The sequence below is a fragment of the Staurois parvus genome, unplaced genomic scaffold (assembly GCF_062004578.1).
Source record: "Staurois parvus isolate SC_StPar_1 unplaced genomic scaffold, SC_StPar_1.0 ptg000144l, whole genome shotgun sequence".
NCBI lineage: Eukaryota > Metazoa > Chordata > Amphibia > Anura > Ranidae > Staurois > Staurois parvus.
The window spans coordinates 2301762-2324856 of NW_028317940.1; the positions used below are offsets into that span (position 1 = coordinate 2301762).

The following is a 23095-nucleotide window of genomic DNA, read 5'->3' on the forward strand; positions in this document are numbered from 1 at the left end:
ACCCTCGATAGATCTCTGATGTACGGTAAGACTCCACTTTGCTGAAAAACATTTCCCGCACTCAGTGCAGGAACATGACTCCCATCCATGATCAACGTGGCCTGGCTTGTGCATATAACATTTCCTGCCTTTTGGACAGTTACATGGCTTCTCCCCAGCATGAGATCTCTGATAATATGTTAAGATTGAAAAACATTTCCCACACTCAGCGGCATCTCCCCCTGTGAGACCTCCGATGTCTGGAAATATCAGACTTCTGTGGAAAACAATTTCCCGCACTCAGCAGCATCTCCCCCTGTGAGACCTTTGATGATAAACCAGATCCGATTTCTGTGTAAAACATTTCCCACACTCTGGACAGCCATACGGCTTCTCCCCAGTGTGAGATCTCTGATGTCTGGAAATATCGGACTTCTGTGAAAAACATTTCCCGCACTCAGGACAGGGAAACGGCTTCTCTCCCGTGTGAGATCTTTGATGTTTAACCAGGTCTGATTTGTTTGAAAAGCGTTTCCCGCACTCAGGGCAGGGAAATGGCCTGTCCCCTGTGTGAGATCTCTGATGTACAACAAGTACTGATTTGCGTGTATAACATTTTCCACATTCAGGGCAGGAATACGGCTTCTCCCCTTTGTGAGACCTCTGATGCATGACAAGATTGGCTTTCTGTGAGAAACACTTTCCGCACTCAGTGCAGGAATACGGCTTCTCCCCCGTGTGAGATCTCTGATGTTTAACAAGCTCTGGTTTCTGTGTATAACATTTTCCACACTCAGAGCAGACATAAGGCTTCTCTCCCGTGTGATACCTCTGATGTACGTTAAGACTGAACTTCAGTGAAAAACATTTCCCGCATTCAGGACAGCAATAGGGTCTCTCTCCTGTGTGAGATCTTTGATGATTAACAAGTTCTGATTTTCTTGTATAACATTTCCCGCACTCAGAGCAGGAAAACGGCTTCTCGCCTCTGTGATACATCTGATGTGTGTTAAGATCAATCTTCATTGAATAACATTTCCCGCACTCCACGCAAGAATACGGCTTCTCCCCCGTGTGAGATCTTTGATGTGTTACAAGTTCTGATTTCTGTGTATAACATTTCCCGCACTCAGAGCAACAATATGGCTTCTCGCCTGTGTGACATCTCTGATGTTTGGAAAGACTAGTCTTCTCTGAAAAACGTTTCCCGCACTCAGGGCAGGAATACGGCTTTTCACCCGTGTGAATCTTCAGATGGGTGTTCACATAGCTCTTCTGCGAAAAACATTTCCCACACTCAGGGCAGGAATACGGTCTCTCGCCCGTGTGTAAACTCTGATGTCTGTAAAGATTGGACTTCCGTGAAAACAATTTCCCGCACTCAGGGCAGGAATAATGCTTTCCACTCATGTGAGATTTCTGATGTACAGAAAGACTTAATTCAGACTGAAAACTTTTCCCACACTCAGGACAGGGAAATGTCTTCTCCCCCTGAATCCTGGCCCCATCCCCCACAGTACGAGGGTGCTCAGAGTCAGAGGGACTCCATGGTCTCTCCACACTGGGAAGTTCACCATCCATAGTGGAGCTCATTCTCTTTTCTCCGGCACAATCTGCTGGGATGTCCTCATCTTCCATTTTACAACCTGGAGATAAAGTGAGACGATCCTTTGAGGGTTTCTCTATGGCGGGTCCTGGAAGATAAAACACAAGACCATTAGATTTGATACTTGCATAGGTCTAGGCTTCTGGCAGCACTGGAGGGAGCTTGAAGCTGCAGTATTTCCTTCTGGATAGAGAAGTGTTTCAGTCTCTCTGATACTTTTTATCCCAACAAGACGGGAAATACAGTTTTATGTGAACTACGTAACAGATATACTGCTGCAGGGGGTGCAAATCACATATATATATATATATATATATATATATATATATATATATATATACACACACACACACACACACACACACACACACACGCGATTCTGCAGTTCTGGGTACGGGGCCTACCGGCACTGCCATTCGTGGCCTCCACTGTCAATCACTGGGTCCCGGCTGGCGATTCCCCGCAGGCACCCGGCGATCTCTGAGTATTACCGACAGGGGAGAGATCTGTATGTAAACAACACGGATCTCTCTTGTCAGCTCCGGCATACTGCTTTGTATGGCTCTGCATAGCAGCATGCGTACAGTGAAACACACACAGCACACAGTTAACCCTTTGATCCCCCCAGATATTAACCCCTTCCTGCCCAGTGCCATTAGTACAGTGTCAGGGCTTATTATTAGCACTGATCACTGTATTGGTGTCACTGGGGATGTCAGTGACACCAAGTCAGTTCCCCCTCCCCCAGTGTCAGAATGCCCACCGCAGTCCCGCCATGAGTCTCTGATCGCCACCATTACTAATATTAAAAAAATAATCCCTATAATCTCCTAGATTGTAAGCTTGAAAGAGTAGGGCCCTCTTACCCCTCGTACGCTGTCTGTTTTTGTTGTAATGTGCCATGTATTGTCCCCCCTATTGTACAGCGCTGAGCAAACCCTTTGGCGCTATATAAACTCGATGTAATAATAATAATAATCCCAGTATATATACCGCCATTTGTAGACGCTATAACTTCCCTGTAAACTAATCAAATTACACGTATCGGGATTTTTTTTTTAGCGAAGACACGGAGCGGGAGACATTTTGGCCGAAATTTTACTTTTACAATTTTTTTTCAACTGGACATGTTTTATAGCAAAAAGTCCAAAATATTTTTTTTCCCCAAAATTGTTGGTCTTTTATTTGTTTATAGCGCAAAAAATGAAAAACAAAAAAAAAAACGCAGAGGCGATCCAATACCACCGAAAGAAAGCTCTATTCGTGGGGGGAAAAAAAGGATGTAAATTTCATTTAGGTGCAGCGTTGCATGACTGCGCAATTGTCAGGGAAAGTAACGCATCGTAGTATTGCCTGGTCAGGAAGGGGGGGGGGGGGAAGAATCCTCTGGAGGGGGAGGGGTAAATCTTCTGTAGGGGGAGGGGTAAATCCTCGAGAGGGGGAGGGCTAAATCCTCGGCAGGGGGAGGGCTAAATATTTAGCTCTAAGGCCTGGTTTACACTTCTTCAAAATGTACCATTGGACGCGCATTTTTACCAAGCAAAGCCCGTCACTAAATCCAATGGTTCCCTGGCAGTCCTGTTCCCACTGTTGCATTTGCTTTGCTTCAAAAATGATCCCCAGGTATCTTCCTTGGTGCTTCAAAGCATCTCCAAAGCCTCCATAAAAGTCTGTGACAACGCTCACTACCAGCACCTGCAGGCTATGAGAGGCATTTATTCCGCTTTAGCTTGGCTTTGTTTTGGAGGTATTGCAGGAATGAGATATCCCAGGATGCACTGGGAAACCAACAAGAGAACCGGAAATACGTCATCAGCAGTCACTTCTGGCTCGCGTGTATATATTCTGGAAGAGTCTGGTGCAGACATCACATCTGGTGTGCAGTGTGGAGCAGCAGGAAGGTGAGTGGGGTCCTGACTGGAGCGGAGCAACTAGCAGACGGCACACGCTGTGTGCAATGTGGAAATGCTATAGCGGAAGGTGAGCGGGACTGGAGAGAGGACTGAGAGGAGGTGGATCAGCAGAGCTGGGGGACCGGAGCAGGAAAAATTAGCAGATGTCACAGGTAGTGAGCAATATAGCTGGAGGTGAGAGGGAGAGAGAGAGAAAGATCAGCAGAGCTAGAGGTTACTAATGAGCGGGGGATCAGAACTGGAGATTACTACTGAGCGCGGGATCAGCAGAACTGGAGGTTACTACTGCGAGCGGGATCAGCAGAACTGGAGGTTACTACTGAGAGCGGGATCAGCAGAACTGGAGGTTACTACTGAGCGCGGGATCAGCAGAACTGGAGGTTACTACTGAGCGCGGGATCAGCAGAACTGGAGGTTACTACTGAGCGGGGGATCAGCAGAACTGGAGGTTACTACTGAGCGCAGAATCAGCAGAGTTGGGGGTTACTACTGAGCAGGCGATCAGCAGAGATGGAGGTTACTACTGAGCACGGGATTAGCAGAGCTGGAGGTAGCTACTGAGCGGGGGATTTGCAGAGCTGGAGGTCACTACTGAGCAGGGGATCAGCAGAGATGGAGCTACTACTTTGCAGCGAATCTGCTAAAACAAGGGTACTAATGAGCTGGGGATCTGCTGAGTGGAGTTACTCATTAGCTGGGGATTTGGTAAGTGGGGGAAAGAGAACTGAGTGGCAGAGGATCAGCACAGTTGTTGGACGGCAGCAGGAAAAATTAACAGATGTCACACGTGGTGAGCAGCAGGGGAGCAATATAGCGGGAGGTGGGAGGAGACTGGAGGGAGATGGGCTTAAGTGGTGTAGACCCAGCAGAGCTGAGGGACCGGAGCGGGAGAAACAGATGTCACACGTGGTGAGCAGCATCGGACCAATATAACGGGAGCTGAGCAGGGACTGGAGGGAGATGGGGCTGAGAGGCACAGAATCAGCAGAGCTGAGGGACACACGTGGTGAGCAGCATAGGAGCAATATAGCGGAAGGTGGGAGGAGACTGGTGGGACCTCGCGGCAGAGAATGAGCAGAGCTGAGAGGCTGAAGCCTGAAAAACTAGCTGATGTCACACATGGTACGCTGCATGGAAGCAATAAAGGGGGAGGAGAGTGGGGACCACAGAGAGAGAAGATCAGCAAACCAGATCTGCAGAGCTCTACTTAGCATGGAATCTGCTGAACGAAGGTATTAATGAGCTGGGGATCTGCTGAGCGGGGGCAATCATGAACTGGGGATCAGCGGAGTAGGAGAAATTTGCTGAGTAGGGAAAGAGGGCTGAGCAGCAGAGGATCAGCAGAGTTGTGGGACCGGAGCAGGAAAACTTAACTGCTGTGGTGAGCAGCTTGGGAGCAATATAGCGGGAGGTGAGCGGGGACTAGAGGGAGAGAGGACTGAGCGGCAGAGAATCAGCAGAGATGAGGGTCCAGAGCAGGAGAAACTAGCAGATGTCACAGGTGGTGAGCATCATGGGAGAAATATAGCAGGAGGTGAGTGGGGACTGGAGGGAGAGAATACTGAGTGGCAGAAAATGAGCAGAGCTGAGGGGCCGAAGCCTGAGAAACTGGCGTATGTAACACATGACACGCAGCGCGGAAAAAATATAGTGGGAGGTGAGTGGGGATCGGAGAAAGAAAAGGCTCAGAAGAACTGGAGGTAGCTACTGAATGGGGGATCAGCAGAGCTGGGGGTAGCTACTGAGCGGGGGATCAGCAGAGCTGGGGGTAGCTACAGAAACCAGTCCCCCCCCAATGTAAATGATTGAGTAAATGGATGGGTCTCCCGGGTGATGTCATTGACCAATTATGGTCATGTCCAAATATAGTCAATGATGTCACCCAGGAGACCCCGCCCCCTTACATGTACTGTATCAGCTGTTGTCTGCCGAAGCTCTCAGAAGTGAGCAGTCATCAAAGTGAGACCTCATTGGTGGCGCCATTGCTAAGGACCTGGACCTACATTGCCAGGTGTTATGACTGACAGTGGATGGGAGGACTGTAAGAAATTAATTCACCATAAAACAGATGTCTGTATCTTTTCATATCAGTGTCTCCTCTAAAATGACAACTTAAGTCATTGAGTAACTTTGTGTGTGTATGAAAGCTTTGAAAAACAGGTGTTAAAGATGAACCATGGTATATTCATGTCTAAGAGGTCAGCAGGTCATAAGCTTCTTTTAAGAATAGCAAATCGGAATGTAAAAAGATATTGGTATGCAGTAGAGCAAAGAAAGGATATGTCTTTTATAAAGAAAATCATGTCTAATCTATAATATAGTTAGTTGGATAATTATTTCATACAATTAATTTATTAGTTAGGAATAGTGTGTGATAAGTTTAGTATCAATTATTGTTGGTTATATGCATTTATGTGAACATTGTCCCTTTCTAAAAGATATGTGAAGCCATTGTATATCATGTAACAGTATCATGTATTTCTGTCGTCTAAGAGGTTTGAAGATAACGTCACACTAAGAGTATAAGTATAGAAGGTTTACAAATATGGACACTAAGACTTATAAGTATAGAAGATGTACAAAAAACCAAGTTACACTTACGGTAACGTCTTTTCCAGGAGTCTTTCAGGCCAGCACTCTGAGAGACCTCGGCTCCTCCCCATCTGAGGAAACACCTCCACCTACAATAAAAAAGCTCCACTCCCCTCTGACCTCAGTTCTCCAAGCATCCTCCGGTCATCTGGGGAGACACAATGCGAGACAACATAATCATAATAAGCCATCTTCACATAACCAATATCAACAGTGGGTGGGAAACCGGTGCTGGCCTGAAAGACTCCTGGAAAAGACGTTACCGTAAGTGTAACTTGGTTTTTCCCCTACCGTCTTTCAGGCCAGCACTCTGAGAGGATAAGCGAGTACTCACCCTTCGGGCGGGCTAACTGCTTGTAAGACCTTACGACCAAAGTCCTGCTCCTGCACCGAGACCAGGTCCAGTCTGTAATGCTTGGCAAATGTGTCATAGCTGGACCATGTTGCCGCTCTGCAAATCTGCCCTGGGGAAACCCCTGCTAACTCTGCCTGGGTAGCCGCCACAGCTCGGGTGGAATGTGCCTTGATACCCTCCGGGACCTCCAGGCCTTCTGCCTGATATGCTCCTGTAATCGCCAGCCGCAGCCAGCTGGCCAGCGTCCTTCTAGACGCCTTCTTGCCTCTTCTAGCCCCCTTAAAAAAAACAAAAAGGGATTCGGTGCTTCTGAACTCCCTAGATTTCTCTAGATACTGGAGCACGCACCTTCTGACATCTAAACAGTGATACCTCTCCTGATCTACCCCCACCGGGTCAGGAAAAAATGAGGGAAGGACAATGTCCTGTTCCCTCTGGAAACTCCGAGCTACCTTCGGAATGAAGGACGGGTCTGGTCTGAAAACGATCCTGTCTGAAAAAATACGGAGATAGGGTGTTCTGATCGAGAGGGCCTCCATCTCACACACCCTCCTCGCCGTGGTAATCGCCACCAGAAAAGCAGTCTTAATGGTGAGCTCACCTATCGGACAGGACTCCAAGGGCTCGAATGGAGCCCTAGTCATCCCCCCGAGCACCTTGGCCAAATCCCACACTGGAAATGGTCTGGACCTCGGAGGCCTCTGCCTCACCAGAGCTTTGAAAAACCTACTCACCAACGCCTCCCTGGCCAGGGGCGTCTCCAAGAACACACTGAGGGCCGAGACCTGGCCCTTGAGCGTGCTGACAGACAATCCCTTGTCCGCTCCCGCCTGCAGGAATTCCAACACAGAAACCAAACTATGGGTTACCACAGCTGTCCGGTCACACCAGGCTGTAAAGCAACCCCAGACCCTACCATAAATGGCCTGGGTCTCCTCCTTCCTACTGGCCAGTAATGTCGCCACCACCCTAGGCGAGAACCCCTTTTCTAAGAGGAGCTGCTGCTCAGAAACCAGGCCGTTAACCGCAATCTTCCTATGCTGGGGCAAAGAACCGGCCCCTGTGTTAACAAATCCACTCTTGGAGGCAGCTCCCAGGGTGGACGAGAGGCCAAACTCTTCAGGGTCGCAAACCACGCCCGCCGCGGCCAGAAGGGAGCTATCAGTATTAACGAGGTCCCCTCTGTCCTGAATTTCCTCAGGACCAGGGGGAGCAAAGGAACCGGGGGAAAGGCGTAACAAAGCCGGTAGTCCCACCTCTGACCTAATGCGTCCACCGCTCTGGACCCGTCCCAGCGGGATAGAGAGAAGAAATTTGGGACCTTGTTGTTCCTTCCGGAGGCAAAAAGGTCCACCTCCGGGGATCCCCACCTTCGCACAATCTCCTGAAAGACATCGGGGTTCAAGGCCCATTCCGACTCCCTGAGCCGAGTCCTGCTCAGGAAGTCTGCCTTCTGGTTCAGCTCCCCCTTTAAGTGTATCGCAGACAGGGACGCCAAATTCAGTTCTGCCCAGGACAACAGTGTCGCCGCTAAGGCCCCGAGGGCCTTGCTCCGCGTCCCTCCCTGCCTGTTTATATAAGCCACTGCCGTGGCATTGTCCGTCAGGACACGCACGTGCCGGCCCCTGACCTCCGCCTGGAAGGAGTGCAGAGCCTCCCACACTGCCCTCAATTCCTTCCAATTCGAGGATTTGTCCTTCTGCCCTAAGGACCATTCCCCCTGAGTCACCAAATTTCCCAGGTGGGCTCCCCAGCCCCTGGCGCTGGCATCCGTAGTGACCTCCGCGGAAATCGGAAAGCACCACAACAGCCCCTGAGTTATGCTGGACGATCTCCTCCACCACCATAGAGACCTTTTCACACTGGGGGGCACCAAGACCCTGCGTTCTAGGGAGTGACACTTCCTGTCCCAAACCCTCAGGATCCACAACTGGAGGGGACGCATATGCAGACCTGCCCACTGAACTGCCGGAATGGACGCTGTCAGCAATCCAAGTACCGACATGGCCTGTCTTATGGACATCGACCTGCTCCCCTGCAGTAATCTGACTCCGGCCTCCAACTTGGTGACCTTTTCCAAAGTCAGGCTGGTCTTTTGGTCTACCGAGTCTAGAGTGTAGCCCAAGTAAATCACCTTCTGAGAAGGCACCAGGCAGGACTTCTCCAGATTCAAAACCCACCCCAAGCTTTCCAGATGGTTCCTCACTATAACCAGGTCTTGCCGTAAGTGAGCCTCTGAATCTGCGAAGAGCAGCAAATCGTCCAGATAGGCCACCACTGAAATCCCCCTCAAGCGGATAGAAATCAGTGCCTCCGACAGAACCTTGGTGAATACTCTTGGCGAGGAGGAAAGGCCGAATGGAAGAGCCCTGAACTGCCAGTGTCGAATTCCTTCCTCCCCCCCCACTGCCAACCTGAGGAACCTCTGAGAGGCTTCCGCCACGGGCACGTGTAGGTAGGCGTCCTTCAAGTCTATGGATGCCATGAATGCACCTGGTGGGATTAGGGACCTGATTGTAAAAATGGAATCCATGCGGAACCTCCGGTAACGTACTGACTTGTTCAAGGGTTTCAGGTTCAAAATCAGTCTGAACGCCCCAGACGGCTTTTGAACCACAAACACATGGGAATAAACTCCCTTCCCTCGCTCCGCTACCGGAACCCTGGAGATGACCCCCTGGGACTCCAGAATCTCCAAAGCGCCCACCAGAGCCGCGTCCTTCGTCGGATCCCTTGGACGGGTCGTCACTAGAAAAGTCTCGGGTGGCGGTCTCAGAAATTCTAACCGGTAACCCCTTCGGATGACATCCAAAATGAAGGGGCTGGTGACCACGGCTTCCCACTGTGGGAGGAATGCCGCCAATCTTCCCCCCACAGGAGGAACCAAGTCACCTTGGTTTTTGGGGCTGCTCAGGAGGGCGAAAAATCGCCCCCCCTCTTCCCCTACCTCTCTGTCCAGCCGACCTACCCTGACCAGGCGGTCGCAGGCTCAGCCTCTTTGCCGGGCGGGCCTTCCGTGTCCCCCCCTCCTGCATTTTCCTCTTGAGGGGGAAGGACTTTTTCCTATCAGCTGTCCGGTCCAATAATTCCTCCAACCCCGGGCCGAACAGACAGTCTCCTGTGAGGGGGATGCCGCATAACCTAACTTTTGAAGTGATGTCCCCCTGCCATGTCTTTAGCCACAGCGCCCTTCTGGCTGAATTGGTCAGGGCAGCAGACCTGGCCCCCAATCTCACCGACTCTGCGGAAGCATCCGCAATATACCCCACTCCTTGCAAAAGGGTCTCAAAAGAGGCCAAGATTTTTTCCTTGGGAGAGTCTGCCACAATATGGGCCTGTAATTGCGTAAGCCAATACTCTAAGTTCCTGGCTACCACTGTCGTAGCCATGGCCGGTTTCAGGTTGTACAGGGTCGAGTCCCAGGCCTTCCTAAGGAGAGACTCTGCCCTTCTGTCCAATAAGTCCGGTAAGACCCCCATGTCCTCAAACGCTAGGTCAGTTCTCCTGGTTGTTTGGGAAAAGGCCGCGTCTAGCCTGGGGCTCTTGTTCCAGACCGCCTCCGGGTCTTCCGAAAACGGAAACCTCCTCCTCAACGCTTTTGAGAAGAACGGTTTCCTTTCCGGGTCTTGCCACTCCTTCTTAATCGTGTCTACCAAAATGTCATGCACAGGAAACATTCTGTGCTGGTGCTCCTCCAATCCCTGATACATTTGGTCGTGGAGAGATAAGGCCTTAACCTCCTCCTTAATGTCCAGGGTTTCGTATATAGCCCCCAGGAGCTCATCAACCTCCTCTAGGGTCAACTTATACCGGGAGGGGCCCCTCCCTTCCTCTGAGGGACCCTCACCCGCCGAATCCTCCTCAGACTGGGAGTCCCCCACTGGTTCCTCCCCAGTCATAAGGGGTTCCCGACGACTCACCGAAGCCACCTGGGGGGGGGGGGGAAGTGTAGGTAATGGGAGGGCAAACCTCTCCATGAGGGACTTGAAGGAGTCGAAGGTGGTAGCCAACTCCTTCACTGACCTAGCTAGGTCCCCCTGTTCCGGCTTCTCCTCCCTCACCAACCCCTGTATACATGGGCCACAAAGAACCTTTCGCCAAGATTCTTTTAGAACTTCCTTACAGGAAGGGCATCTCCGCTTGGGCTCCTGGTGCCTAAGTTTAGCTCGGGCCTTGCCCTGCAAGACACAAAAGAAAAAGGGGGGGGGGGGGGGGGGGAAGCCCAATCAGTCCGACACTAAACACCCCCCCCCCCCCTGCTTCCCGGCAGAGCAACAAGGGCCTGAAAAACCACAGACCCCTTGCCCTACCTTCTGCTAGGGGCCCACAGGTAGGGGAGGCCTCACTGAGGCACCTTACCTGCGACTGGCTGGTGCTGGCATCTCCTGGTCCCGGTGCCTCCGACATCCCGTACCGGAGGGTGGTCGCCTGGTGCAGGCCTGTCCCCCAGACCGCTGTGCACCGCACCGCCACATTCAATTTTCGCGCCGCCGTGGTGTGAAGGCCGCGACCGGAAGCGGAAGTCGCGGCCCTGGGCGAAGCCCCGCCCCTTCCGCCGGAAACCGCCGTCTCCCGACGTCCGGCCCGGCAAAGCCCTCAGACCGCCAGCATGGGAAGGAGCGGAACTCCCCCCGATCCTCCCCAGACCTCACCACGGCCACCCCGACACCCCCCCTCGCCGGAGGGGGCCGGGGGGCGAAGAGCAGGTAAGTGCCCTGTCCCGTCCCCCGGGATGCACTCTCACTGCTGGCAGCCTGCCCTGGGAGGATATGCAGCCGGACACTCCGGCCTTCACTCCCGGCTGCGTCGGGCCTCACAGCCGGCTATCCGGCCCTCGGCTCCCCTATCGTCCTCCTGCGCCTCCTCGTGTCTCCCCACCGGAGGAAACACCTGAACTGAGGTCAGAGGGGAGTGGAGCTTTTTTATTGTAGGTGGAGGTGTTTCCTCAGATGGGGAGGAGCCGAGGTCTCTCAGAGTGCTGGCCTGAAAGACGGTAGGGGAAAAAGGCTTTTACTTATTTAGCTCACACTGAATTAGGAAATAACTGTTTAGTGGGTTGGTCTGGTAAAATATATATAAGATGTGCCTTAGAGATAGAGAGTCACATACACACACTCACACTCACAGACACACATCAATACATTATACAGCTGACACGCACTGACATTTTTGTTTTCTTAAGGCCTACAAAGCCTTGATACACCTGTTGTCTTCCCTGCCAAGACTGAAACACTTGTCATAGAACAGGCAAGAGATCAGACATTTCTCCAAAGCTTATTTCTTTTTCCATAATCTACAACTTTTGTTATATTTTACTCTGTATTTTATTATATCTTTTGTATTCATTTTATGTTGATGCCAAGTGTGAATTAAATAAAAGTCACACTGTTTTAAATCAGCCTGGCACTAGAACACCTAAATAATATAAGTGCCGCGATATTTAACAAGGACTATGTACCTCTTACGGCAGGGTGGGATCTGGGAGCATTCCTATTGGTAAAGGGAACTTCCACATAAGCCCCCTGCCAGCAGACCCGCAAAACCAGCAGGCTAAGGTTGGGTTGTGGGGATCAACATGGCGGCAAGGTTCTTCAAAGGTCTGGTATGGTTCAGGAGGGAAGCTTTTCCATCCCCTTTCCTGACAAGCTGGGCTGCATGGTTAGTTGTAGTTTGAATTTTTTGGGGGGACCCTAGGATTTTTTCTTGAGGTTTCCATGGAAGCTTCCCCCCGGTAAATTCATAAAAGGCTCTAAGGGTCTGGTATGGAATTTGGGTGGGACTGCACCATGTTTTTTTTGGCATGGCTTCCACCCTAAAATTCATACCAGGCCTAAATTTCATGAAAATCCCCCACACTGGGTTTGTGGTCCTCCATGAACATTTACAGCAGACCCTCATCTAGGACAAGGGTCCGGTATATGAAGGGAACCCCCCTGGCTGCTTTGGAAACTTGCATCTTTTTTTCTTGTTTCACTTGAAGCATCGGTGAATCGTTGCTCCTGCCGGACAAGATTTTGTTGTTTTGGTACATATCCCCCCGGGGCAGTGCCCAGCCCCCCCAATCCAAGAGTTTGATAAATTGTCTACTGGCCTATAGAAAATGGTCTGAAGTGATTTTTAATATTCGGCTATTTACCTCCCAGGTGTGTTCAGCTCATGGATTTAGTGTTCATGACCCACCTGTGCTGATCTCTGTAGGAGTGTCCTCCTCTATAAATGTCCCCATTATTCCATCCTCCTCCACAGACTGCTGATCATCCCTCACATACGCCTCTTCTTCTTCTGATTTCACCTCAAATTCTATATCCATTGGATCTCCACTCTACATCAAGAGAAGGAGAGAAAATATCATCTGTAAGATAGAAGATTTATTATTGTGACATCACATAGAAAATCCACACATCATCTCCATGAGTCCATGTTCTAGATTCTCCGTCCCACCAACCTTGTAATAGTGAGGGATGGTGTGACCTTCCTGTGTGGAATCCAGGGAATACAGAGGACGGGGACATCTCTCTGGTGGGTTCCCATGACTGGATCCATCTGTAGGAAACACACACACTGACTGAATCCATTGTTTCTATGTGTTTATCAGATGATGGGGGATCTAGGTGGATCCTCCGTACTGCTCTCTCCTTTCCAATAAAGTCTCCTCTTACCCGGTGATGTGAGGGGCGGCTGATTGTCCATCATGACGTCCTTGTAGAGGTCCTTGTGTCCTTCTAAATACTCCCACTCCTCCATGGAGAAATAGACAGTGACACCCTGACACCTTATAGGAACCTGACACACACAATGATACAGTCACCATCCAGACACATCCCTTGTCTGTTACTGGAGAATGTCCCAGAATTCCCGGCACCGCTCACCTCTCCTGTCAGCAGCTCCATCATCTTCTTGGTGACTTCTAGAATCTTCTCCATGTTGTGTCTCTCAGGGTTTAGGGAGTCACATGGAGGCACTGTGATGCTCATATGATCACCTGACTTCAGAAGAGGAAATATCTGTATTGGGGAACCAATAAGAACATCATATTAGACTCCCAGAATCCTCCTCACCTCTCCGGTCAGGTCTGTGTGATGTCATGTGACCTCCCAGAATCCCTCTCAACTTTCCGGTCAGGTCTCTGTTTTATTAATAGAGATGAGAGTGATGTCATGTGACCTCCCAGAATCCTCCTCACCTCTCCGGTCAGCAGGTAGATGATCTCCAGGGTGAGGTTTAGTATCCTCCCAGTCATGTGACTCCGGTCCTCTTCCATCCTCATTGGTCATGTGATCTATATAAAGGGTTAATAGGGAGAGAAGGGAAGAAGGAATTTGGTGACAACAGAGGGACAATCCCTCCAAATCCTTCCCACCATCCCCCACACCCCTCTGTGTCTTCTCTGCTGGCGGTATATAACGACAGACCTCTTCCTGTGATGGCGGTGAAGTCGGGGGATGGGATGTTGGTGGGATGATGAAGGTAGGGTGGTCACCTCACCCCGATCTCACGTTATGTACAGATTCTGTGGCAGATGAAGGTGGTCATTAAACTCCCATCTGTGTCATTAACCGCGTAACCATTTCCCTACCGAAGGACGGCTACAGAGCGATTGTCTGGTTCTGGGACCACGTCTATGGACATCATTCCAGGACACGCCCCCTGCACGCACCCAGCGATCACTGTGTCCTACAGACACGGCTGATCACAGGATATGGTACACGGCCAATCACAGCAGCCTTTTACCACGTTATCAGCCATGTCCAATGACAGAGGAGATCTCCGGGTACATACAGTTGCCGGCTATCGGCTGCACAGCATGAGGAGAGAACTGCCGAGAATTGGCAATTGTCAGAGAAGGGATCAGCACTGATCATCAGTGCCCAGCAATGCCACCCACCTGTGCCCATCAGTGCCACCTCAGTGCTGCCTATCAGTGCCGCCTCATCAGCGCACATCAGTGAAGGAGAAAAATTACCCATTTGCAAAATTTTTAATTTTTTGCTTTTTTTGTTTATAGCGCAAAAAATAAAGCCCCCATCGGGGAGTAAAGAGCACCAACAGAAAGCTCTGTGTGTGGGAAAAAAGTGCTAAAAATGTCATATGGGTACAGTGTCGCATGACCGCGCAATTGTCATTCAAAGTGCGACAGCGCTGAAAGCTGAAAATTGTCCTGGGGAGGGGGGGAATAAGGGGTATAGACATGATTTTGCATTCCTAGGCGGGGGGGGGGGCGTGTGTGGGCCATACCCGCTCCCCAATTTGCAGCCACAGATGTCAATTTACACTGGGTGTAAATCGAAGATAAGATCTCATTACCTCCTCTGCTGTCACTTCCAGCAATGGCTTTCTCCCGCCTCACCTCTCAGCAAGAAAGTCCTATTTATACCTGACATCACTTCCTGTCTGTAGCTGACATCACTTCCTGTCTTCCATAGAGACTTCCTGTCTGGTTAGAAGTGAGATCCCCACCTTGTGGAGCTCACAGGAACTGCAGCCCCGAGAACCGTCTGGTAGTGTGACCCCGGCCTTGTGCTGGGTGTGTATGGACTGTATGTCCTAATAGAGGGGTCACCTCCACTCCCAACAAGAAATATATGACTTCAAATGAATGGAGGGATTTTGGAACCTTTGGTTTTGCAGCAGAACTGATGATGAATTTAGTGGCGATGAAACGATAGATTTGTTTTATATGTGGCACAGCTTAGGAGAAATTTGCTGTCTACGTTGATGAAAACCTTCCTATGTGGTTTTTCGAGCCCTTTGATGCCCCCATTCATCCGAAGAAGACTCAGGCAGAGGTGGGATGGATGACACGGGTCACCCCCTCACTGCCCTCATCAGATGTACCCAGCAGCAATCAGTCCACCTAGAGTGGTCACCTCACCCCTTTACACCCGAACACATATTGACTACACGGTTCCGTGGATGATGAAGGTGGTCATTAAACTCATAATGCCTTATCTGCAATAAATCAGCCTTGGAAACCGTGTCATTAATATGTGTTTGGGTTTTAAAGGGGTAATGATCCTGCTGGGGTTTTTTGTATCCACGTGCCTGAGGTGGAACTAGGGTGACCACCTCATCCCTATAAAACCGACCACACATTAGTTACACAGGTTCTGGGGCTGATTATGGTGGTCATTAAACTCACTTAGTGCCTTCTCTACATTGAATTTGCCTCAGAACCCGTGTCATTAATATGTGTTCAGGTTTTAAAGGGGTGAGGTGATGATCCTAAGTCCACCTCTACTGCTTCAGAGCAGCCAGGCAGATCAGGGTGGGACCTCATACCTCTGTACAGATGGAATGGGGAATCATCCCTCTTCTTTCAGCATGTTCCACTTAGGGTGGCCACCTCATCCCTTTAAAACCAAACACATATTAATGACCACCTTAATCAGCCCCAGAACCTGTGCAACTAATGTGTGGTTGGTTTTAAAGGGATGAGGTGACCACTCAAGTTCCGATGACAGATCCGAGTACCGGCTCCCGTTGCTGGTACCATGTGACCTGCTGTGACCAATCACAGCAGGTCACATGACAGTTGTATACCATGGATGGCTTCATTCATGATGCCATCCATTGTATACTAGTGCCTAGCTGTGAATGGTCACAGCTAATCACATGCACATGTCATGTGATTAGCTGTGACCAAATCACAGCTAAGCACAAAAAAAAAAAAAAAGCTGAATGAATCGATTTTATTCAGGTAAATGCTTGCTTATAGCAAAGTAATTCTTTGCTATAAGCAAATTGTGTAAAAAAAAAAAAAAAAAATACTGATCACTTCCCCAAAGTAGTACAATGTTACTATGGTAACATTGTACTACTTTGGTCATAGTAAAATATGAAAAAAAAATCTTAAAAAAAAAAATATATATATAATAAAAAATTAAATATAATAAAAAAAAATATATTTTTTTTTTTCATACTGTCACCAGTCAGTGTCCCTGTTCACCGCCATGCCAGTTATAGGATGATGCTGTACTGCACTGGTGACAGTATGTAAAAAAAAAAAATAGTGAAAATAATTTTTTTAATTTTTTAATTTTCCGAAAAATTATGACAAAAAAATACAACTTCAAAAAACTCGCCATGCCTCTTATGAAGTACGTCGGACTGTCTACTCTGCAAAAAGGGGTCATTTGGGGATATCTGTACTATTCTGACATTCTTGGACCTCAAGAAATTAGATTGGCTGTCAGTACTTCAGGATTGATCAATATTCAGATCTATACCATAGTTTGTGAACTCTATAACTTTCCTACAAACTAAAAAATACATCCTAATTTGGGTTATTTTCACCAAAGACATGTAGCAGAATACATCTCGGCCTAAATTTATGAAGAACAATTATTTATTTGTAAACTTTTATAACAGAAACAAAGAAAAATGTTTTTCTTCAAAATGTTTGGTCTTTTTTTGTTAATTTAGCAAAAAATAAAAACCCCAGCGGTGATTAAATACCACCAAAAGAAAGCTCTAGTTGTGTGAAGAAAATGATAAAATTTTAGTTTGGGTACAGTGTTGTATGACACAAAGTGTGAGAGCGCTGAAACCTGAAAAATGGCCTGGGCAGGAAGGTGTAAAATTGCACGGTATTGAAACGGTTAATGACCACCATAATCAGCCCCAGAACCTGTGTAACTAATGTGTGTTTGGTTTTATAGGGATGAGGTGGCCACCCTAGTTTCACCTCAAGCATGTGGATACATAGAACCCCATCAGGAAGGATGGAAATGGTTCCTGATCCCGGGGATGTGGAGTTGGAGGATTAGCCATGGAAAAGGGGAAGGACCCCAGCATGACGGTACGGAGTAGCCTGTGTCAGGACAAGCCTTTGGAGATGCAACTTCAAGGTCCTGCTTGGAGCACCATCGTGGTGTCAGCAGTTCCAGATGTGGTCGTCTACATTGATCCGACATCTTTTACGGGGCGGGGAGAAATTTAGAAAATAACAAAACAACATAACCAGGCAAGGAATTCCAAAGGTGGAACATGCTGAAAGAAGAGGGATGAGTCCCTGTTCTATCACTACTGAGGTACATGTACGTGATCCGGCTCTCCAGGGCATGGGGCACACGAGCACGCCCACCCGCCCCATCTGTGATTCACTTCGCCACAAGTTTGGCAGCAGTTCCGGGCCGGGACCTGCTGATTGGCTGTGTCCAATCACAGCACAGAGCCCTGTGTTTACAAACAATACAGGGCTCAGTACACAGAGCAGTGATGTGGCTGTTTCTTCATCCTGCAAAGCAGGGAGAAAAAAACAGCCACATATTATTAGTAAAAGCAGCATGTGCTACATATCGCTGGGCACACACCCCTTGCTTGCCCGTAGATGTTAACCCCTTCCCAGCCAGTGTAAAGTATTAGCACTGGTCACTATGATTTCACTGGCGAGGTCAGTATCAGTCAGTTGCCAACCCAGCATCGGATTGCCCGCCGCACTCTCGCAGTCCCATTATAAGTTGCTGATCACAGCCATTGTCAATATAGAAAAATAAATACAAATTCCAATAGATATCCCGTAGTTTGTAGACGATAAAACTTTCACACAAACCAATTATGATACACGTATCGGGATTTTTTTGTTTTTTAACCAAAGAAATGGAGCAGAATACACTTTGGCCTAAATTTATGAAGAAATTTGATTTTATTGGATATGTTTTATAACAGAAAGTAGAAAATAATGTTTTTTTTTTTTTAATCTTCTGCCTTTGTTTATATAATAAAATATATATATCAATAAAACAAAAACCCAGAGTGCGGCATGTCAGATTGCCCGCCACACTATCACAGACCAATCATTGTGTTCATTCAGGAAAGGAAGGGGCTGGTAGATGTTACATACTTATCAGACCCTTCCCCCACTCTCCATCCTGAAGGACCGTATTGTGTGCTTGCAGCTGCCGGTGGGAAGCAGAGGGAAGCCGGCAGCACTGCGGGGGTGGGGGGCACACAGGGAGGCCTAGGCAGCAGGGGGAAACCTATGGTGCACAGGGAGGGGGGGCAGTTACAGGAACTGATAAGAAGGTACCACCAGTAGGGGGCCCAAGGAAGCTGGGTGAATCCGATTTGGGCAGGGAAGGTGATCATCGGAGGGGATGGGGGGCAATTACTGGAACCGATCCCCCAGTGGGAGGGAGAGGAGAAGTAGTAAGCTTTTAGCTGCTGCAGAGAGAACCTTACAGGGGATCGGTTCCAGTAACTGCCCCCCCCTTTGCTGTACCGATCACCTTCCTTGCCATAATGATCACATTCCTTGCCCAGATTCCTGGGACCCCCTACAGGAGGACTGATGTTACTCCCTTATCCTCGGCCTTGCCTGTAGCTATAAACATACACCGTTTCTTGGCCCTCTCAACCCTGGACACCCTTCGTTCCAGTTCTGGGTCAAGCATGGGTAAAATGGCTGCCACTGCACCGGTAGGTGACACGGGAGGAAAGTTTGGCAAGAAACCACGTTTCTGATGCATGGAGGCACCAGCAGCGGCTTTGGAAAGCCTCTAGTCCAGTCTTGGTTCCAGCGAAGGAAGGAGGGCTACCGTTGCCCTGGTGGGAATACAGGAAGGAGGGTCAACCTGCAGCCACACTTCAGCCCACATACAAGCACCGGCTGGGGTTCAAACACCACCTGAGTCTCTGATACCTACACCCACCTTCCCTCCACTGGATTCACCAACAGGATCGGAGTTGTCATAGATGTTGGAACTGGCAAATAACGCAGATTTGTGACATGGAGCATTATCCTGCTCGATGGAGCCATCAGAAGATGGGGACACCGGAGTCATAAAGGGATGGACATGGTCAGCAACAATACTCAGGTAGGCCATGGGGTTCAAATGATGCTCAGTTGGTACTAAGGGGCCCAAAGTGTGCCAAGAAAATCTCCCCCACACCATGACACCACCACCATCAGCCTGCACATCCATGATGCCAATCTCCCGGTCCACCACATCCCAAAGGTGCTCTATTGGATGGAGATCTGGTAACTGTGGAGGCCATTGGAGTTTAGTGACCTCATTGTCATGTTCCAGAAACCAGTTGGAGATGATGTGAGCTTTGTGACATGGAGCATTATCCTGCTGGAAGGAACCATCAGAAGATGGAGACACTGGAGTCATGAAGGGATGGACATGGTCAACAACAATACTCAGGGGGGCCGTGACGTTTAGACGATGCTCAATTGGTACTAAGGGGCCCAAAGTGTGCCAAGAAAATCTCCCCCACACCATGACACCACCAGCCTGAACCATTGATACAAGGCAGGATTGATCCCCCACACCATGACACCACCACCAGCCTGAACCTTTGATACAAGGCAGGTTAGATCAACCACACCATGACACCACCAGCCTGAACCGTTGATACAAGGCAGGATGGATCCCCCACACCATGACACCACCACCACCAGCCTGAACCATTGATACACACCACCAGCCTGAACCGGTGATACATAGGATAGATCCATGCTGTCATGTTGTTTACACCTAATTCTGACCCTACCATTTGAATGTCGCAGCTGAAATCCAGACTCATCAGACCAGGCAACATTTCCCCAATCTTCTGTTGTCCAATTTTGGTGATCCTGTGCAAATTGTAGCCTCCGTTTCCTGTTCTTAGCTGACAGGAGTGGCACCTGGTGTGGTCTTCTGCTGACAGGAATGGCACCTGGTGTGGTCTTCTGCTGCTGTAGCCCATCTGCTTCAAGGTTGGACGTGTTGTGCGTTCAGAGATGGTATTCTGCATACCTTGGGTGTAACGAGTGGTTATTGGAGTTCCTGCTGCCTTTCTATCATCTCCAACCAGTCTTCCCATTCTCCTCTGACCTCAACAAGGCATTTTCCTCCACACAACTGCCACTCACTGGATATTTCCTATTTTTCGGACCATTCTCTGTAAACCCTAGAGATGGTTGTGTGGGAAAATCCCAGATCAGCAGTTTTTGAAATACTCAGACCAGCCCGTCTGGCACCAACGACCATGCCACGTTCACAGTCACTTAAATCCCCTTTCTTCCCCATTCTGATGCTCAGCTTGAACTTCAGCAAGTCGTCTTCACCACGTCTAGATGCCTAAATGCATTGAGTTACTGCCATGTGATTGGCTGATTAGCCATTTGTGTTACTAAGCAACTGATCAGGTGGATCTACCAAAGTGGTCGGTTACTGTAGATGGATGTTTTGTTGGCTTTATCCCAAATGTCCTCCATAGCCAGAGAACGACTTATAAAGAAGGTCAATATTAATTGTGGACAGAAGCCCCTATTGTGTGAGACCTCTGATGTTTAACAAGATCTTTTTTATGCATATAACATTTCCCGCACTCTGGCCAGGCATACGGATTCTCCCCCGTGTGAGATCTCTGATGTCTGGAAAGACTAAACTTCTCTGAAAAACATTTCTGGCACTCGGGGCAGGAATACAGCTTCTCCCCCGTGTGAGATCTTTGAAGCTTAACCAGGTCCGATTTATTTGAACGTTTCCTGCACTCGGGGCAAGAATATGGCCTCTCCCCCGTGTGAGATCTTGAATATATAACAAGTTTTGCTTTCTGTGTATAACTTTTCCCGCACTCAGTGCAGGAATACGGCTTCTCCCCTGTGTGAGATTGCTGGTGTATGTAAAGATGGACCTTCCGTAGAAAACATTTCCCGCACACAGGTCAGGAATATGGTTACTTGCCCGTGTGTAGACGCTGATGTCTGGAAAGAGTGGACTTCCGTGAAAAAAAAGTCCCGCACTCAGGACAGGAATACGGCTTCTCTCCCGTGTGAGACCTCTGATGTACAATAAGTACCGATTTGCGTGTAAAACATTTTCCACACTCAGGGCAGGAATACGGATTCTCCCCTTTGTGAGATCTCTGATGCATGACAAGATAGGCTTTCTGTAAGAAACACTTCCCGCACTCAGTGCAGGAATAAGGCCTCTCCCCCGTGTGACATCTCTGATGTTTAACAAGGTCTGATTTTTGTGTATAACATTTCCTGCACTCAGGGCAGGAATACGGCCTCTCCCCTGTGTGAGATCTCTGATGTATAACAAGCTCTGGTTTCTGTCTAAAACATTTTCCACACTCAGAGCAGACATAAGGCTTCTCTCCCGTGTGATACCTCTGATGTACGTTAAGACTGAACTTCAGTGAAAAACATTTCCCACACTCAGTACAGGAATAGGGTCTCTCTCCTGTGTGAGATCTCTGATGATTAACAAGTTCTGATTTTCTTGTATAACATTTCCCGCACTCAGGGCAGGAAAACGGCTTTTCGCCTCTGTGATACTTCTGATGTGTGTTAAGATCGATCTTCATTGAATAACATTTCCCGCACTCCGCGCAAGAATACGGCTTCTCCCCCGTGTGAGATCTTTGATGTGTTACAAGTTCTGATTTCTGTATATAACATTTCCCACACTCAGAGCAACAATATGGCTTCTTGCCTGTATGAGATCTCTGATGTTTGGAAAGACTAGTCTTCTCCGAAAAACGTTTCCAGCACTCGGGGCAGGAATACGGCTTCTCACCTGTGTGAATCATCAGATGGGTGTCCACATGGATCTTCTGTGAAAAACATTTCCCGCACTCAGGGCAGGAATATGGCCTCTCGCCCGTGTGTAAACTCTGATGTCTGGAAAGATTGGACTTCCGTGAAAACAATTTCCCACACTCAGGGCAGGAATAACGCTTTCCACCCGTGTGAGATCTTTGATGTACAGAAAGACTTAATTCAGACTGAAAACTTTTCCCACACTTAGGACAGGGAAATGTCTTCTCCCCCTGAACCCCGGCCCCATCCCCCACAGGACGAGGTTGCTCAGAGTCAGAGGGATTCCATGGTCTCTCCACACTGGGAAGTCCACCATCCATAGTGGAGCTCATTGTCTTTTCTCCGGCACAATCTCCTGGGATGTCCTCATCTTCCATTTTAGAACCTGGAGATAAAGTGAGGCGATCCTTTGAGGGTTTCTCTATGGCGGGTCCTGGAAAATAAAAAAAAAAAAAAAAAAAAAAGGACCATTAGATTTGAAACTTGCTTACTTACTTATTTTTTCCCCCAAAATTGTCAGTCTTGTTTTTGTTTATAGCGAAAAAAATAAAAACAACCGCAGAGGGGATCAAATACCACCGAAAGTAAAGCTCTATTCGTGGGGAAAAAAGGACATAAATTTCATTCAGGTGCAGCGTTGCACGACCGCGCAATTGTCAGTTAAAGTAACGCATCGTCATATTGCAAACAAGTGGCCTGGTCAGGAAGGGGGGGGGGGTTAATCCTCAGAAGGGGGAAGGGGTAAATCCTCTGGGAGGGGGACGGGGTAAATCCTCTGGGAGGGGGACGGGGTAAATCCTCGGCAGGGGGAGGGGTAAACATTTAGCTCTAAGGCCTGGTGTACACTTGCTTCAAAATGTACCATTGGACACGCATTTTTACCAATCAAAGCCCGTCCAAAAATCCAATGGTTTCCTGGCAGTCCTGTTCACACTGTTGCATTTGCTTCAAAAATGGTGCCCCAACTATCTTCCTTGGTACTTCAAAGCATCTCCAAAGGCCTCCATAGAAGTCTATGACAATGCTCACTACCAGCACCTGCAGCCTATGAGAGCCATTTATTCCGCTTTAGCGGAAAGACGTCATCAGCAGTCACTTCTGGCTCGTGTGTA

The 23095-nt window shown here is 48.8% G+C and overlaps 3 protein-coding genes across 3 annotated transcripts in view; all 3 read right to left on the reverse strand.

The window, feature by feature from the left end:
* Positions 1 to 49: 49 nt before the first annotated feature.
* LOC149465111 (uncharacterized) lies at positions 50 to 12763 on the reverse strand. The gene is made up of 2 exons (XM_089673706.1): positions 12626 to 12763; positions 50 to 1673 (listed from the first exon to the last, which is right to left on the reverse strand). The coding sequence occupies exons 1-2, from the start codon at positions 12753 to 12755 to the stop codon at positions 280 to 282; spliced, it is 1524 nt and encodes a 507-aa protein (XP_089529832.1). The 5' UTR covers positions 12756 to 12763; the 3' UTR covers positions 50 to 279.
* A 128-nt stretch (positions 12764 to 12891) lies between these two features.
* Positions 12892 to 14964, reverse strand: LOC149465112 (gastrula zinc finger protein XlCGF66.1-like). Its single transcript, XM_089673739.1, has 4 exons — positions 14750 to 14964; positions 13629 to 13724; positions 13315 to 13449; positions 12892 to 13228 (listed from the first exon to the last, which is right to left on the reverse strand). The coding sequence occupies exons 2-4, from the start codon at positions 13710 to 13712 to the stop codon at positions 13037 to 13039; spliced, it is 411 nt and encodes a 136-aa protein (XP_089529865.1). The 5' UTR covers positions 13713 to 13724; positions 14750 to 14964; the 3' UTR covers positions 12892 to 13036.
* Positions 14965 to 18066: 3102 nt separating this feature from the next.
* LOC149465113 (uncharacterized) overlaps positions 18067 to 23095 on the reverse strand; it is a 54206-nt gene continuing 49177 nt past the window's right edge. Inside the window, 1 exon segment of the mRNA XM_089673803.1 lies at positions 18067 to 22416. Coding sequence (XP_089529929.1) covers positions 20681 to 22416 — 1736 coding nt within the window. The 3' untranslated portion in view covers positions 18067 to 20680.

What these genes read in the sequence shown, in the direction of transcription:
- LOC149465111 (XM_089673706.1), bottom strand. Translation starts at nt 12,755, where the DNA reads ATGGATATAGAATTTGAGGTGAAATCAGAAGAAGAAGAGGCGTATGTG. An exon ending in TCCTACAGAGATCAGCACAG is followed by an intron (nt 1,674 to 12,625) that starts GTGGGTCATGAA and finishes TTTATCTTCCAG; the next exon opens with GACCCGCCATAGAGAAACCC.
- LOC149465112 (XM_089673739.1), bottom strand. Translation starts at nt 13,712, where the DNA reads ATGAGGATGGAAGAGGACCGGAGTCACATGACTGGGAGGATACTAAAC. An exon ending in TCTACCTGCTGACCGGAGAG is followed by an intron (nt 13,450 to 13,628) that starts GTGAGGAGGATT and finishes TCCCCAATACAG; the next exon opens with ATATTTCCTCTTCTGAAGTC. An exon ending in TGGAGCTGCTGACAGGAGAG is followed by an intron (nt 13,229 to 13,314) that starts GTGAGCGGTGCC and finishes TGTGTGTGTCAG; the next exon opens with GTTCCTATAAGGTGTCAGGG.